Here is a 17,978-nt window from a genome sequence, read left to right as displayed (position 1 = left end):
TGAGCGGGCACAGGACTTACATTCATAACGTGACCGGTATGAGGCAGTTTTGGCCGTGTAACAGAGCGGGCAGTGAGTAGGTGTGGGCACAGGGTCGTGGGCACATTTCCTACATCTAACACTCTAGCGGCATTTGCCAGCTTTATGAGAGTGGGCTCTGTGAGAGTGAGAGACACGGGGGTTATCGTGCTTGTGTGTAGGGGTGAACACTGAGACGTGGGCAGATTTTCTACACTTAAAACACCAACGGCGTGAGCCAGATAACCAGACATTACACTCTTTTTGAGATTTCTCTGGGTCGCCGTGAAAACGGCAGTTGCGTGCAGGCGAGCGGGTTGTATTAGCGGCTCGTTGGCTGCAAAATACACTTCTGCAGTAGCCTTTCTTAAGGGGACTGACAGAGCGGAACGTTTTGACGGTGGGCCGGCCGCGGCGGGACTCAACCGTCTCTTCCTCCTTGCGGCCGCTAGGAGGACTTCGCATGCTCAGGTTTCAACGCGATCTTAGGCCGGGGTCCCCGCGGGGGAGGCGGCCTGTGATGGCTGGATGAGCGCGATCTAGGGCGGCTGCCCTGTCGTCGCTGCGAAGACGGAGGCTGGGCTGGACGCTGGGTAGAGCTTCGCGCAGGAGGCTGATCTTGAGAGCGGCCTGCAGCTGAGCTCGAGCGTCGAGGCAGGAAGAGGTTCATGGCCTGCATGGTCTTTTACAATCCCGTTTACTGCTGGGCCAAAGAGACCAGTGGGGGAGAGCGGGGCGTTAAGAAATACGGCTCGCTCAGATTCCCTCATGTCGGCGAGCGTCAACCAAAGGTGCCTCTCCATGACGGTGAGTGAGGCCATGCACCTTCCAATAGCCTGGGCCGCGGATTTGGTGGCACGAAGGGAGAGATCCGTCGTGCTCCGTAAATCCGTGATGGCAGCCGGGTCCAGGCCTTTCTCGTCCATTTCACGGAGGAGATCGGTCTGGAGGATCTGCAGGACTGCCATGGAGTGCAGGGCGGAAGCAGCCTGCCCGGCGGCGGAGAAAGTGCGGCCGACGAGAGCTGATGTGGTCCTGCAGGCTTTGGACGGGAGGGCAGCCTTTGAACGCCATCCCGCAGAGGGGGTTGTTTCTGTAACTGTTTCTCTCTCATCAAGACAACATCAGCAAAAATCAACTGGAGCCTCAAAAAACGCTCGAGGACCTCACGCTACGACGTAGCCTCAATTGTTAGCCATGCAATCGAAGCACAATAGGAGGCTATGCACCAAATGGTTTCCCGCATATTTATAGAGGCAATAAAGATGTCCCTTAATCCCTTCAATGACAATATTATCGAAAACGTCTCGGTTACTGTGGCGAGCAGTACGAGGTCGAGGGCCGTGGGAGGATGGTGTGAGGCCGGTGTTGTGATTAATGATAACGGTCACTTGCGCGATGAACCGGTCTCGTATCTCTCATGGAGGAGCAGAAGCATAAAAGGAGGAGCGACGACAGTGAAGATCGAGAGAGGCCAGGCCCGGATTTATGTTGTGTTTTGTTATATGTGACAGCAGTCGTCCGTGAGGGGCTGCTGTCTTTACTTTCATTTTGTATTTGTATTTCATTTTCAAAGTCTTTAAATGTTTGCCGGTTCCCGCCTCATTTTTCCCATAACAACAAACTGTGTTACAGTTACGAATGGCAACCCTCGTTCCCCCAAGGAGATGCGTACGTCAGAGATGATCTGACAGAATGGGGATCTCGCTTGAGAGACCAGTCCACTTCGAATGTAAACTAATCGAGCCAATGCACATTGGCATGCGATCATTTGCAACAGCTGCTCTGCCTCGCAGCGTGAGCATATAATGAGCAGCAGGTGCGTCACATCTTTATTTTTCCGCTGAGGAGCCGGACCTTGTGACTTGGCCGTGCAGTGGAGGCTCCACAACCATGGTGACGGGACGTACATATCTGTTCCCTCCTTCGGGGAAAGAGGGTTACCATACGTAACCGAGACGTTCCCCTTCAGTCAGTCACTCTCAACGTACGTCAGAGATGATCTGACAGAATGGGGATATCTACCAACACACCACTGCTGCTGGCCCTTCCAGCGCTCCGCTTGAGTCTCCTGGTCTGCCCCCAGTGTTGGGCAGACAGTAGGAGCTCTAAGCAGAGAAGGTCAGTCACTGCTATTCCGCAAGGCCCTCTCAGTTTGACTTATTGGATAACGCTGGGAAAGTCTGCCCTGGAGAAGGGGACGCTGCGGAAGCTACATCCTACCCAGAGGGAGGTACTGTGGAGGTTACACATATGGACTAGCCAAGCAGGATAGTGCAACATATGGCAGTCTCTGGGGTGGTTCCAGCCTAGTTCTAGGGGGGAAAGAACACCAGCAGAGACGACAAATCGGACGCTGTCGAGGGAAAGGCACGGGCTCGTCCGCAGAGGAGCTGGACCGTGGAAGAATACACAAATGGGGTCACCGCAGGGACCACTACATATGGACACCCAGCCTAACACAGGTTCCACAATGCATACGATTGTAGGCCTGGTATCAGACACTCCGCAACGTCTGACTGCCGCAGGGGTGATGGAGAAAATCAACAGGGTTAGCCATTTCTGGGGAACTCTACTGAAGCAAATAGACACACGTATCTGGCCCAGCGTTGCAAGCCGACACTAAGAACGGTCCTTTGCACTACTGGCCACTGGGGGCGAGTTCACAGGAAGATACCGGCTCTACACAAAGTCTATAGAATCTATCGAACGTCAATTCAAGTCAAGTCACATTTATTTATATAGAGCTTTTTACAATACAGATTGTTTCGAAGCAGCTCTACAGAGATAACAGGAAAATAATGCAAAAAAGTTTGTTTTCAGAAGAAAATAGCATCACAGTCCAGATTAAGTAAGTTCAGTGATGTTTTATTTTTGTTTTAAAAAAGTTATTAATTTATCACGGTTTACTCCAGAGCGGCTATATAGAAATTAACTAATTTAAATATAGCCGCTCTGGAGTAAACCGTGATGTCATCGTCAAGCTCAGTTCAGTTCTTATTTAATAGTGTCAATGCAGGCAGATCAATATTATTGTTGAATATTACATTAAATGTTAAATTTAATGTCCCCAACTAAGCAAGCCAAGCCAATGGCAACAAAGGTGGAAAAAGGCGACAGTGGCAAGGAATCAAAACTGCATCAGGTGGCAGAATGGAAAAAAAAAACCTTTGGCAGAACCCAGGCTCAGTCGGGGGGCCAGTTCTCCTCTGGCCAATGAACGAACAGTGTATGATTATGACTCAGGCAGCATTATAGGTAAGAAGTCAGATTGGTTTGGAACAATCAGAATATTATCTGAAACTGGATTGGAGTTGGATCTGGCTGAAGATCAGAGTCACGCCGGTATGGAGATGGGATGTGGATGAGGCCTTCACAGGGGAGAGTCTAGTTGCAGGTGCAGGGTAGGGTGCAGGTCCTCCATCTGGTCTGGATACGGCCCGGATCCGGCTGACTACATCATGCGTTGTGGTCGTGTCTAGGCGCAGGTCCACCATCTGATCTGGATACGGCCTGGATCCAGTTGATTACAGTAAACCTCGGAATAAGCAGAAAGACCAACATTAGTGTAGATGCCATTCTTCTTATGATGTAACGAGTACATCAGGTGTTATAGGAAGTGTTCCCGGTTCCGGCTGACCTAATTTATGCAGCCTAAAAATCATTTAATGGATTTGAATTGAATTTGAATTTATTTTTTTATTTGATCAGGGACAATGCACAAACAACATTAGTCTAAAAAAGAAGAGATGTCATGTGCCAGGTTATAGCAAAAAAATGCTAATTTCCACCTGCAGTCCCTGGACAGGTTGATATTATACTTACAAAAATTCATAAAATATATACAGAATAATACATAGAAGCATTACTTCACTCACATCATAAAAACACTATGCACTTAAGAAATCTATCACTCATTTACTCACAGTTTACATCATTCATATCACAGTCATTCAGTGCGTACAGATTTGCTTTGATAATAACCATTGTTTTTATATAGGATGAATAATAGGATTGTAGAATTTTCTAAGTGTATGCCAGGTTAAAGAGATGTGTTTTTAGTCTAGATTTGAACTGACAGAGTGTGTCTGCTTCCCAGACAATGTTAGGAAGACTGCTCCAGAGTTAAGGTGCTAAATAAGAAAAGGATCTACCGCCAGCAGTCGATTTTGATATTCTAGGTATTATCAACTGGCCAGAGTTTTGAGATCGCAATAGACGTGAAGGACTGTAATACGTTAAGAGCTCGCTCAAGTACTGGGGAGCTAAACCATTTAGTGCTTTGTAAGTAATCAGCAATATTTTAAAATGTATCCGATGTTTAATAGGGAGCCAATGCAGTGTTGACAGAACCGGGCTAATATGGTCATACTTCCTGGTTCTGGTAAGAACTCTAGCTGCTGCATTTTGGACCAGCTGTAGTTTGTTTATTAAGCGTACAGGGCAACCACCCATAATAGCATTACAATAATCTAGCCTTGATGTCATGTCATTTTTCATTGAGAGCATATGACGTAATCTAGGTATATTTTTAAGATGAAAAAATGCGGTTTTACAGATGCTAGACACGTGACTTTCAAATGAAAGATTGGTATCAAAGAGCACACCCAGGTTCCTAACCGACGACGAGGACTTGACAGAGCAGCCATCAAGTGTTAGACAGTTATTACGTGCTAAGTGAATATAAGTCAATATAATGAGCACTTTCACACAGGGGGCCCTATCTTGCACCCAGCGCAATTGACTTTGTACACCGACGCATGTTTCATTCCTATTTTGCACCCGCGCAAAGCGCGCTTTTCCCTCCACAGAAGCACGTCGCTAAACTAGGGAATGAACTTGCGCTCCCTGGGCGGTTCAGCGCAAAAAAGGAGGCGTGTTCCGGCGCAAACAATCCCTGGTGCTATTTTACTGTTCCATAAAACAATTGCGCCACTGGCCAGAAAAAACCTAGTCTAAAGTCAGTGGCGCGTTGCGCGTTGTTCATTATGCTATTTTAAGGGCGCATGCTTGACCATAATGTATAGCGTGCACAACGCGCATACACTTTGATTCTCTAATCTACACAGAAGCAGCAGTTTTCATTTTTCCAAATCATATTATTACAAACGATAGATAGATAGATAGATAGATAGATAGATAGATAGATAGATAGATAGATAGACAATTTATTATAAAAGCATACATCTAGCTTACACATTTACCCACATTATTATATGCCTGTTTAACCGAAGCTAATTTGGGTGTGTTTCTCCATCCCCAATGTCACTTCTCTCTCTTTTACGGCCGTGACGAGAGCGTTGCTCTCCTCGGCTGTGAACCGCTCCTGGCGTGCGCCTGGCAAATCCGCCGTTATAATAGCAATACGCCAAGGAAAAAGCGCGTCTGCTCTTAAAGGGAATGTGAGATGATGCTCTGATTGGTTTATTTCACGTTACGCCCAAACCACACCTATGAATAATGAAGCTACTTCAGACCAACCCCTTTTAGATTTGCGCCGGGCGCAAGAGTCATTTATCCCGCCGGGAAAATAGCAACAGCGCCGAGACCCGCCCACAAAGTTACTTGCGCTTTGCGCTTTGACACTTGCGTTTCAGATCGTTAAAATAGGGCCCAGGAAGTGCTCATTATATTATGGTCCTATACTTTCCTACACTCTCCAAATATTTAAAAAGATAGAAGCCTGTTTTTTATCTAAAACTATATAGCACACTCATACTCATTTTTGGCACAATTTGAACTTACTTTCTGATGGACAACCTTTTATGTACCCATCCTGGTCTATAAAATGTATTCCAGTGTAAAATGACATAAAAGGAGAGGAATCAATCATGGGTTTTCGAGACTTAATTAAAAGATTCAATATTTCTCATTACACTTTATTTTTATATTTTAAATTACGTGCTGTGTTAAAGGCCCATAAGGTATCATGGGGCACAAATCTTCAAACTCCCCCGGTGGTGAATTGGATTTCCAATGCAACAAGCACAGGAACTGTTTCTTATTTTTATCTTTGCTATTTAAATCTTAATACAGACAATTTCCCAAAAGCTAGAGCTTGGTTATTGGATTTGAACACTTCTAACAGAATCATCGAATGGGATCCAGTGTGGGATAATCCATTCCATGCATCCACGAACCCTAACCACCAATTTTTCAAACCACAAGTTATTCAAAGGGCTATCTAACCACACGTGTACAATATGCTAAGGGTCTATCACCCCATTCATAGTTATAATTTTTGTGGACCTGGATGCGTTGACTAGCCTGACGTCGTCATACTCAGATTCTAGTCAGAATGTGAGTCTGATACTGCTCCATAGAGATTTGATTATGGGGTGTGTCTCAACCAAACCAGGAAAAAAAAAACCTCTGCACTCAATTGGATAGACCTACAACCAATCAGAGCAACGGAGTAAATGACGCATGTTCTTCATTCATATTTTCAACCAACAAAATGTCGCGGCTCTCTGTTCCTCTTTTAAAATGAATGCGCTGTGGATATATTCTATAACAGACGCGATGGCGGAATCTACACATGATGTTTCATAAACAAAGTTCGGGAGGAGCACGTACAAATAATCAATCCAATATCAACTTGTCATCAAACAATACCATGTCTAACGTTACCCTATCTATCAGCATGAGGAAGCATATTCACTCTGTCAACTTACCTAACACTCCTTGACAGTTTTTCAGCATCCCTCCACCACCCCGAATCCTCACTCTTGTCTTGTTCTCTCACAACCAGGAATACGGGGGAGTATGGCTACCGAGCCCACAGCCCTCTCCTCGGACAGCACGTCATATACGCATTTATTCTATCGACTTATTTGTGTGAAATCTTATATACGCATTTATTCTATCTGACTTATTTGTAAATGTGAACTCGTGAAATCTCAATTCCCCAGCAGCAGTCGTCTTTGTTGTAAACTAATTCAAATCAAGCGCTCTTTGGTGACGTGGATGATTACGTTACCGTTGCTCATCTGTCCATCATCGTATAAAGCCCGCCCTGACAATTTGATTGGTCCGAACAATTTTTGTTCGGGCATAATAGCTCCTCAACGGAGCGAGTCCAGACTGAACTTCCCGACCAAAAAATGTTGTGGGCGGGGTTCGGGCTGGCACCCAGGCTATGCGTGGACACTTTGATACATTGGAATATGGTGCTTAATATTTTGTACAAGGCTTCTACTATTCGTTTTCCCAAAGATCCTGTCATTTTATTGCTGAATGACAATTCTCAATTTCCTCTAAGTAAGAAGGTACAGGAATTTTGGCTAGCTGCCAGGGGTGCTGCAAAGAAGCTACTTGTTCAATGCTGGAAACCTCCTCATGACTTTTCTACAAAGCATTGGCTACAATCTTTATTGGAGATACTATATCTGGAACTGTCATCTGCGCGGACTAATGACGCTAAACCTGTGACCTTGTCTATGTGAAAAAATTGGATATTTGCAGTCAAGGAAATTTTTGATATTCAATCTGCACTTTTCCCATACCCCGGAAATAAACATTTCTTAGAATTAATAAACAATTAACACTGAGTGTTCGCAGGGCGAACAGGTTAAATGATCATAATATTAATTCTGCTACATTAAGTTAATTCTATTAACTGATCAAAATATTTATAATTAATTATAATGAGTTATTATTAATAATTAATATTTCCCTTGAGCTAATTTGCTACACTAAAGTATTTAAGTAAAACGTTTATTTGTATAATGCTTTCATAATACATATTGTTTCAAAGCAGCTTTATGGAAAATGCATGTTTCAATGTTACAATGTCTTTGGGTTCAAATAAATAGGGAATCTAGTATTGCATTTCCTTTAATCTCTTTAACCCCACATAAGCAGCCATTCTTTGGGGTATTGCATGAGGCACAAGTAATTTATAATGTAGGTTTTTCTATTTATTTATAATTATGTAGGAAAAAGTGTCACAGGCTTCTCTTGTCGCAGCAAATTTGATTTATTTATTAATGATACTTTCCGCCAGTTTCCCAGCTAGTAAAGGTTTTATTCTCTTGAACACATATGATGGAAAGGGTGCTTTATTCGCATATGTGATATTACAAATTTTAAGTTTAATTTCGCAACTTTGGATGGAAACGTGTCAAGCTTGTGTCAAGAAAAGAAAACTCCACTGGTGGAGAGGTATTGGAGAAAAATATTAAATGGAACCTAACTCATCTGTGGAAGCCCATCCTTCGCTGTCCATATGACAATAATATACAGCTCTAAGAAAATACAAGTCATGTATTTAGTTAAACAGAAAGAATTGTGCTCACCTTCAGTGCATTAAGGTGATGATTTCAGCTTGTGAATTGTGATGATTATGATATAATTTGCCAGTCTGGTAAGTCATCCATAGTTGACGTCATCAAGTTTTCGCAAGTAAGGCTAAACCCAAAATGGAACTTGTGCAGTCTCTATTAACCCCACTAAAGAGGTTCTCAGACCATCCTCAGACTATGCCAGAACTTAGGAGCCAAATGCAAATAAGCTCTACCTTCTTGAGTGGGCTTTGATATCGTGTTGTAGTGTGATGGAAGATTGGTTAAATTCAAATGAGCTAAGCCATTTAATTTAACAGTTAGCCAGTCTAGAGTCTCAAGCTTGTTTATGGAGGATTCAGGGCAGCCAGCTTGTAGTGCATTACAATAATCTAGTCTTGAGGGAAAAAATGCATGAACTAGCTTTTCTGCATCAAAAACAGATAACACTTTCCATAGTTTGGCATAAGGTGGAAGAAGTTTTGGTAAAATCAAAAGTATTATTTTCAAAAAACAATTTGCTGCCTAATGTAACACCTAGATCTTTAATTATAGAAGATGAAGTAACATAACATCCTTTTACTATATATGCAGGGTTTTGGTCTAATGAATAATATATGCCTAGTTTTTTTCCCCATAGTTGTCCTGTAATGCAAATGAATGCAAAGTTGTCATATCACAGGTTTTGAATTAGCACCTTGCTAGAAAGTGATGCCAATTTGATCACCCAGAATAAACCTGTTTAAAACCATGTTTTAAATCTGTCTTATTCAGAAGTCTGGTCGAGGGAAGATTCAAGGGGAGGTGTTGCCCACTCTGGACATGACGCTCTTTGACTGGACTGATTATGAGGATATGAAGCCTGCAGACACTTGGCCATCCAACAAAAGAAAAGGTATGAAAGCACATTCTCATGGTCTAAACAATAACAGATATTGTATTGTCCATAAGATTTGTTTCCAACAGTAGGTTTTTTTCCGTTTTTTTTCCTTGGAGTGTTAAGACCAAGATATATTCAACGATCAGGATAAATAGTTGATTATAAGATTGGATAGATCTCCCAGATATTTAAACCTCCGTGCCTAAATAATTTGCAAACTCACAGCTGATTTCTGAATAAAGGATTTCATAGGAGGCCTGTGTCTGTTTCCACCTATAAAGATAAACGCCGCAGCAAAAATAAGAGCAATGGGAACACAACGCTTGATTCGGAAGTCATTGAACCATGTGACCATCATCTTGACTGCCTTCCTGGTCAGTGCACCCCTATAATTGTTTAATAATACCATTATCAAAGGCAGTGCTTCTCAAACCAGTTCTGAGGACGACCCCACCCACCACTGCACATTTGAATGTCTTCGACGTCAGACACACCCAATTTAATTCTCGCAGTGTCTACTGATGAGCTGGTGAGTTGAATAAGATGTTAGATGAGGGAGATATCCAAAATGTTTCATGGTGGGGGGTCCTCAAAACTGGTGTGACAAGCACTGATCAAAGGAATAGCTCACTCAAACATGACAAATGCCATTATTTACTTGTCATCGTGTTTTTACAAACCAGTATGTTTACTGTTTGTTTTTTTTTTTTGTGGAAAACAAAAGGCACTCTTTTTTTCAGAGGTGTAAAGTGTACCTGAAAACCATACTTGAGTAAAAGTACAGATACCTTACAGCGAAAATGACTCCATTACAAGTTACAAGTAACGAATTCCAATACGACTTAAAAGTCAGAGTCAGTTAAATACTTAAGAATTTTACTCATTCGTCAAAGCCTACTGTTACCGGACGTGCTGGTTTCAGCCTCATCCTCAGCTGCAGCCATGTCCTCATCTCATATATGAAACTCCTGTGATTCAGCAAATACCTGCTCATGCATTTGCGTAAAGTTGCCTTGTCGACAAGTTTGGGTGAGTAAAGGCAAAATGCACAAGATATAGTACCTTCAATGCCCTGTAGATAGCGATATCACTTCTTTTGTAGCAAAAATAAACTGCTGCAGAAAAAAATGTCTTCTTATGTCATACTTGGTAATGTCATACATACATAATTGATATCTGGCTACAGTATATATATATATATATATATACACATTTATTTATTTATTTTATAAAGTATGGCTTTTCTAGCACATGGGATGTGCATGAATGTGGAGTGTAGGCACCAAGACGATTGTGGAATAATGAGAACAAAATGAAATATACTGTATATCTGTTGCTTGCTAGCTTGCTTATTTTGCTCATGAGCATCATCTATTTAAGGCCACATGTTATGAAACTATGCTATTAAACACAGGTTATGAGTTGTAGTTTTAATCACATGACTTTGCAATGTTGTTCGCAAATGTTCGTTGCAACTATGGTTTTGGGATACGCCAAATTTATGAACAAAAGACAATAATAGCCCCTCTGTTAAAAAGTTTGTTTTCCCCAAAAATTCATCTTCTGTGTTCCACAGTATCATTTAAAATTATATGAGGGTGAGTAGATTACACAATTTTAATGTTTTCAGCAAATTATTTAATTAATATGATATTCATTAGCAAAACATACTAGAAAATACTTGCCAGTGTTTACCTTTGTGGTTTATCTCATTGTGCTACGATCAGGTTCTTGTTGTGACCTCAGAGAACATGAGTGCAAACCTCACAACCATGGTCTAAACAACAAGTGTTATGATGACTGCATGTGTGAGGAAGGTGGGTATGACTTTTCTGGTTTTCTTAGAGGCAAATTAACATTCTAGAGAGATACTAAAAAGTATAAAAAGGGATCTCACAAAACCCATCAGGAATATGTCCAAGTCACATTTCACCAGTAAATCAAAACATAGAAATACTAAACTGTAAAATGACCTATTTTAAACATTACATAGTCAAGTCACTTTTATTAATGTAGCTCTTTAGACAATACAATACTGAACTGAGTTTAGTTCAACAACTGTAAAAAGTTCATGAGAAGGGGAACGAGATACTGTATCCTAGGACGCTAATGTGAAATGCCTCTGGCATGACCGGTGTCTGAAGCACGTCAAAACACGACAATAACATTGACCGGCGACAGCCTATGATGTCACTACTAGTGTGACCAGAGTATAAAAGGGCACCTGTAGTACACGTCATCCATGTTTTTTCTGAAGCGTGGGCAGACATGCCTAAAGCATGGCAACGAGACGCAGTGTCTCATTACCATTCTCATGGAACCAAGGTTACATTCATTACCCAATACTTTTTCTTTCGAATGGGAACTCACTGCATCCTAGGACACTAATTGGAAACAAATACCTACTCTGCCATGCTGAAAGAATAAGTGCCATATGGCTGACATTAGTCAATGACTTCAATGGCACTGATCCGGAGTCACAGTTCCCTGTCCTAGGGGTACGCTCCTGCAGTCGTCGTGACTCTATTCCCTAGGGCCAGAAACCCTTACTACATTGGGCAGCTTAGCTCAGAGCCTGGTATTCAAAGAATACCTTTAGCAGAATATGACCAAGGATTAAAAATATATCCTGCCTGTCACCACAGGGGACACACCCCTGATGAGTGGAGGTGTGACAAGAGGAGACCTAGCAACACTTAGGGGAAAAAAAGGAAGGAGGCAGATGTTGGCCTCTGTATCCCGAGAATGCTGGGTGTGTCTGCTCTAGATTATTTCCCTCAAATCCTGTTTTCTATTTTCTTACATCTCGCCTTCTCTTCATTTTACTCCTGTGAGGTGGAGGAGCGCAATTGGCAACGCTTACCTCAGACCTCAGACCAAGACAGGCCAGGCCTCTTTAGAGTCTTGGGGCGGTGACCTGGCCCGGCATGTTATAGAGGTCTTATATATAGGTCTTATATATAGATATATTGGCCTCTTTGAAATTCCTGACCACAGTCTCAACAGATGTGTCGAAGAGCTCAGAGGGCGAAACTGGTGCATCAAGGAGAAAGTTTCTCTCTTTCTCCCCGATGTCTGCCAGGTTCACCCAGAGAAGCCTCTCCATGGTAATGTGATTTCTACTCAAGTCACAGATGACATAGTGATTTTTTAGTCCGGCAGTAGAGACATCTTCCACTGGTAATGTGGGTAGCATACAATAGGAAGGGCGCAGATTTGCGATCCAGTAGTCATTGCCATGCTGGCCTGGAGGATGCTGAACTTCAGTTGAGCCAAGAGGGACCTTACAGAGTGGACTGGGCAGCTGGGTCAGTTGAATTTTCACAGGGTCCTTTGCAGGCTGGCTGCACCACTGAGGTGTGTGGGAAAGGCAATGTCTGCTGATGCAGAGGTCCTTTGTGGACTGGGCTGCACTGCAGGAGGAGCCATAAGGGTCAGATGAGGTCCCTCAATGCCGGGGCCCTTTTGCAGCTAGTGTGCAGCTGAAAGCTATATAAAAGAAACTCAAGACATGGTGTGTCTGTAAGTGTCTCCTTTCCCATCGAGTTGGAAACGCAGAACAAGGGTGTGTCTACCAGGGGGACATTTATCCCATTCTGATGAGGAGGAGATTGATATCTGGTGCCTTTCCAATCCTGGATTGTGATTGGCCAATGGTGTCTGAATTAGCCACGGTGTTGCTGACCCTACTGAGGAACTCATTTGCATATTATAAAGTACAGTATTAAAACAGTGTTATATTTTACCCATGCACATTTCTTTACCAAACCTCTTTTTTAAAATCATTAAAGGCATTGAATGGAACAGATAGAGACCAAACACTATGAGAAATGGTTAAGTCAGTGTCCATGCATTTGTTTATCTGTTAATAGATCTGTCCCGTGAACTGTTGTGTTAACAGTCAATAACCATTACCATAAACTGTGCTTTGCATGAAGATAAAGTGGATGTGTGGCAACTGACCCTGGTCCTGGACGTGGGGCGGTCAGGCTGTGAGGATTCAAAAACATCATCGTCCTCAACAACCACATCCTGCTCTTCTTGGCTTGAAGCCAGGAGCGCACTCACTGCCGGATCAGAAGATGTGAGCATAACACATCCTCATCCAGCAGCTCGCCCTCATCAGCTACAGAAGAAGAAGAAAAAGCCATACCTTTCTTGAATTCCTCTGCAAGCTCCATCTGAGAGCCGCATGATCTCAGTTTTCTCCTCGCTTCAGCTGCAGCAGGTCCTGATTTGCAGGGTTCTTCATAGAAAAACTCTTGCAATACTCGCACAAGCAAATCAGGTGTCAGATAGTGCCAGATATCAGGTGATAGATAGTAAAATGTGACCTGGAAATTATTTCTCATGATTCAATTGAAAACATCTTGACTTCCTTATTCAATCAAAGAATACATTTATTTGTAAGTAATTTTGGATGAAAAATTCTGCTAAATGAATAAATGTAAATGTAAAATTCTTTAGGTCTGCGTTGTTATGCCAAGTTCCACCGCAAGAGGCGGGTGACCCGAAGACGTGGCCGCTGTGTGGAGCCAGAATCAGCCAACAGCAACCAAGGGGCCTTCATCACCATCTGACATATAAAGAGATGCATCCTCATACCCCATGACTGATAATGGACTGAGCCTTAAGAATGTGGGCCAAAGTTAAACATCCATCAAAGCTTGCTCTAACTCAACCCACAGTATAAGCAATAAGGTTACAAGAGGCCATGCGGTATTGTGAATACAGTCACGACTGAAAGGTGCTGTTAGGCATGACGCGAAGCAGAGTGCCTGCAACCCCTTCATCCGTGACTGTATTCAAAATACAGCACACCTTGAGTAGGCTACCTTATTGCTTTTTTAAAACGATTACCACCCCAACAAAATATTATATACATTTTTGTTTTGAAGGAAAATCATTCAATTCCATCCTTCCGCCATTAAATGACAGTGACAGTAAAAAAGCAAGAAAATATTTCAAGATGTAATGCCTCATCTAATGGAGCTCAAATAAAAACAAGGAACTAGGAACTGTTTACATGCGCTGTCTTTTATTTTTAACACAATAAGATATTTTCTCAAACACTTATCTCTCAACATTAAAAAAAGTTGGTTTTCAACCTTTTAATTTAAACCAGACCTGTTCGCAGCACAGCACAAGTTTGCCTAAATTCCATTCAACAGTATAACTCAATGAAAGTATAACTTTCTGAAACAGAAAATAGTTACTTTTGCTGAAATACATCATACATGGAACAGTTTTGACAGTATATTGATCAATTGATATTGTACCGAAACACCAATCTGTTCAATGAAGCGTCATAGCCATGCTTTATTGTATATAAAACATGGCTAATGACCAATCAGCATCATGAACCGGAGCTATCTGTTTTTTAAATGTACCTATGCTATACTAACCTGTCAAGGTTGTGCCCCATTCAGAATTAAATTTAGAATGGCTTATAAGGAGGAATTGAGAAATCAGGATACAGAATTGGAATTTGAGACAGGAAGTAGAATTTCGCCCGTATTTTTTTAGAAACACTAGAAGATATTAATAAGGCAATTTTGAAATGCCGCCTATTGGAATTTGTCTGAAATTGGTCATTTAATCAAATGTCATCAAATTACTTTTTTGGACTATGGAATTAATCAAGCCAACTAATGGACCATTGAATTGTCTGCACATTTATCGCTTTTTAACACAGAGGCCTCAAACTCAAGGTATGCAGGATTACTAGAAAGTTGAGTTGGAACTAAACTCTGCAGGGCTATATGGTCTCACTTTTTTTTTTAGATCACTTTATTAACATGTGTGTAGTTACAGCTCAATAGGTTACAGAATTAATAGATTCAAATTTGGCCAGTATTTTTTATTATTTTTTTTATTATTATTATCTGAAAACAGTGTGGTGAATTTTTGTGATGCTGGGTGGCAAAATAAAGATTTGTTTTACAGAAGTGAACGACCTTGGCTTTTTCTCTTTCTGTCATTCAAAATCCAATTCAATATCCATGACTGTATCCACTTTAATTTCAAAGCTTACACTAATGACTTGAAAAGACACCAATTCTTAAATTATGAATTTTGCCCAAACCTTGCTCTTTGTCAAAAGTTACTTGTTAAGTTTGTACAGATTAATTTGTGTCTGAATGAATGGCTTTTTCTACTGCTTTCTAATGTGACACTATACTATAAATAACTACTGCTACTCTTGTATTCAAATTAATGTGGATTTGTTTGGTTTATTTATAATGTATACTTTATTTATTCCTATACCAAACAGCTTTCTTTAGAGATGTTATTGTGGATAGGATGTGTGCTATAATGACTGTGTTCTGACAGAAAGATAGAAGGTTTAATGAGTGATTGTTACCTATATGGGTTAGAGGGATAGAGATGGACAGAGGGGAGAGACGGATAGGTTGTCATTTTAAATGAGCTTCTTTATGGTCTGAAACACCTCTGCGTCCCATCACTGTCTTAATTTAACTGATTAATAGACATTTATGTTTATGAGGCTTTAGATGCTTTAGTCTTTGTAAAGTCTTATTGGTTATCTTGTTTTCATCTTGAGATTTCTCAAGCTCCACAAATTGTTAATTATTTTTAACTGAAATGGCTAAAATAAACTTCACTAGGGACACAAGGATACTAACAGTATTTTTTTTTCATCACAGATGTTCTAAGACAATAGCCGACTGTGATATATTGTACATGTTATTGCAAATATTTAGGTCACCACAACAATCTGTTCTTACCACCTTCTCTATAAGTTTCCTTACAACCTTTCTATACTGTGTGATTTGAAAAGGTGATTTGCAAAGACAACATCTACCTAGGTGAAAAAGACATGGGGCCCTATTTTAACGATCTGAAACGCAAGTGTCAAAGCGCAAAGCGCAAGTAACTTTGTGGGCGGGTCTTGGCGCTGTTGCTATTTTCCCGGCGGGATAAATGACTCTTGCGCCTGGCGCAAATCTAAAAGGGGTTGGTCTGAAGTAGCTTCATTATTCATAGGTGTGGTTTGGGCGTAACGTGAAATAAACCAATCAGAGCGACATCTCACATTCCCTCTAAGAGCAGGCGCGCTTGTTCTAAAGCGAATTCCTATTATAACGGCGGATTTGCCAGACGCGCGTCAGGAGCGGTTCACAGCCGAGGAGACCGACGTTCCCGTCAGGGACGTTGGGGATGGAGAAACACACCCAAATTAACTTCGGTTAAACAGGCGTATGATAATTTGGGTAAATGTGTAAGCTAGATGTATGCTTTTATAATAAACTATCTATCTATCTATCTATCTATCTATCTATCTATCTATCTATCTATCTATCTAGCTATCTATCTATCTATCTATCTTTCGTAATAATGTATGATTTGCAAAAATGATAACTGCTGCGTCTGTGTGTAGATGAGAGAATCAAAGTGTATGCGCATTGTGCACACGCTACATTGATTAAGGCCAAGCATGCGCCCTTAAAATAGCATATTAATAACATGCGCAACGCGCCACTGACTTTAAACTGTTTTTTTTCGGTTAGTGGCGCAATTGTTTTCTAAACCTGTAAAATAGCATGAGGGAACGTTTGCGCCGGAACCGCCCCGGGGAGCGCAAGTGTATTTCTTAGTTAACCGACGTGCTTCTGTGGAGGGAAAAGTCCGCTTTGCGCGGGTGCAAAATAGGAATGATACGCGTCCGTGTACAAAGTCAATTGCGCTGGGTGCAAGATAGGGCCCATGGTATTAAATGTATTAAAAATATACTTGAAATTCAAGTAGTATGTTTATAATACATTTGTATTCCCAAAATGCTTATTTGAAGTGCATTAAAAATACATTGAATTGCATTTGAATATATTTCTAAAAAAGTAGGCCTATACTAGAAATACATTGGTAATACATATATGCTTAATTATACTTTTAAGAAATATGCTAAACACAAGAATACTTTTAATACATTTCTAACAAGTGCACTAGAAGTACATTGGTAATAAATATATGCTTAATTATACTTTTAAGAAATATGCTAAAAAGAAGCATACTTTTAACATATTTCTAAAAAGTGCACTATAAGTGCATTGGTAATAAATATATGCTTAGTTACACTTTTAAGTGTAAGGCTAATGCTAATCGTAAATTTTCTAAGATTATTATTCACGTTGGCACTAATGATGTTCGACTCCGCCAGTCGGAGATCACAAAAATTAATGTTAAAGAGGTGTGTGAACTCGTGTGTGTGATGTCAGGCACTGTAATTTGCTCTGGCCCCCTTCCTGTTCGCAGGAGTGATGAGATACTTAGACAACCAGCCATTGAGTTAAGACAATCAACTAAGTGGTGTCCGCAAAATAATATAGAATTCATAGACAATTGGAAAAGTTTTTGGGGCAGACCTGACCTGTTGAAAAGAGATGGTATTCATCCCTCCTGGGATGGTGCTGCTCTTCTCTCTAGTAATATTGTATAGTGTAATATAGCACATTGTCTTAGAGCTCAAGCATGAATTGGGGCTCAGGTCAGGAAGCAGACAGACTGGCTAAACCGACCGTCTGCTAGCTGTCTCACGTCACCAAGGTCAGATAAATCCCATCACATAGAGCCTCTTTCACCTAGATATCATCATATAGAGACTGTGTCTGTTCCCCGAATTAGGACATACAAACTCCTAATCCCATCTAAGGGTACAATTTTAATTGATGTTCAACAAATAAAAAACAGATATAATACAAATGAGCAAATGATAAAGCTTGGGTTGCTAAATATTAGATCCCTTACTTCAAAAGCACATTGTTAATGATATGATTACA

General features: G+C 41.2%; 1 protein-coding gene across 3 annotated transcripts in view; it reads left to right on the top strand.

The window, feature by feature from the left end:
* The window catches only part of draxina (dorsal inhibitory axon guidance protein a), a 45,305-nt gene extending 29,483 nt beyond the window's left edge, over positions 1-15,822 (top strand). For all 3 annotated transcript variants that reach the window (XM_084395667.1, XM_084395665.1, XM_084395666.1), the window contains exons 4-7: positions 9,075-9,195; positions 9,462-9,554; positions 10,908-10,997; positions 13,648-15,822. In XM_084395667.1, the coding sequence (XP_084251793.1) occupies positions 9,075-9,195; positions 9,462-9,554; positions 10,908-10,997; positions 13,648-13,760 (417 nt within the window). In that variant the 3' untranslated portion in view covers positions 13,761-15,822. The remainder of the gene's footprint in view (positions 1-9,074; positions 9,196-9,461; positions 9,555-10,907; positions 10,998-13,647) is intronic.
* The last annotated feature ends 2,156 nt before the right edge of the window (positions 15,823-17,978 follow it).

Source organism: Rutilus rutilus, assembly GCF_951802725.1.
Source record: "Rutilus rutilus genome assembly, chromosome: 22".
Lineage (NCBI taxonomy): Eukaryota > Metazoa > Chordata > Actinopteri > Cypriniformes > Leuciscidae > Rutilus > Rutilus rutilus.
The sequence above is the reverse complement of the archived record's forward strand: the minus strand, read 5'-3'. Positions and strand labels throughout refer to the sequence as shown.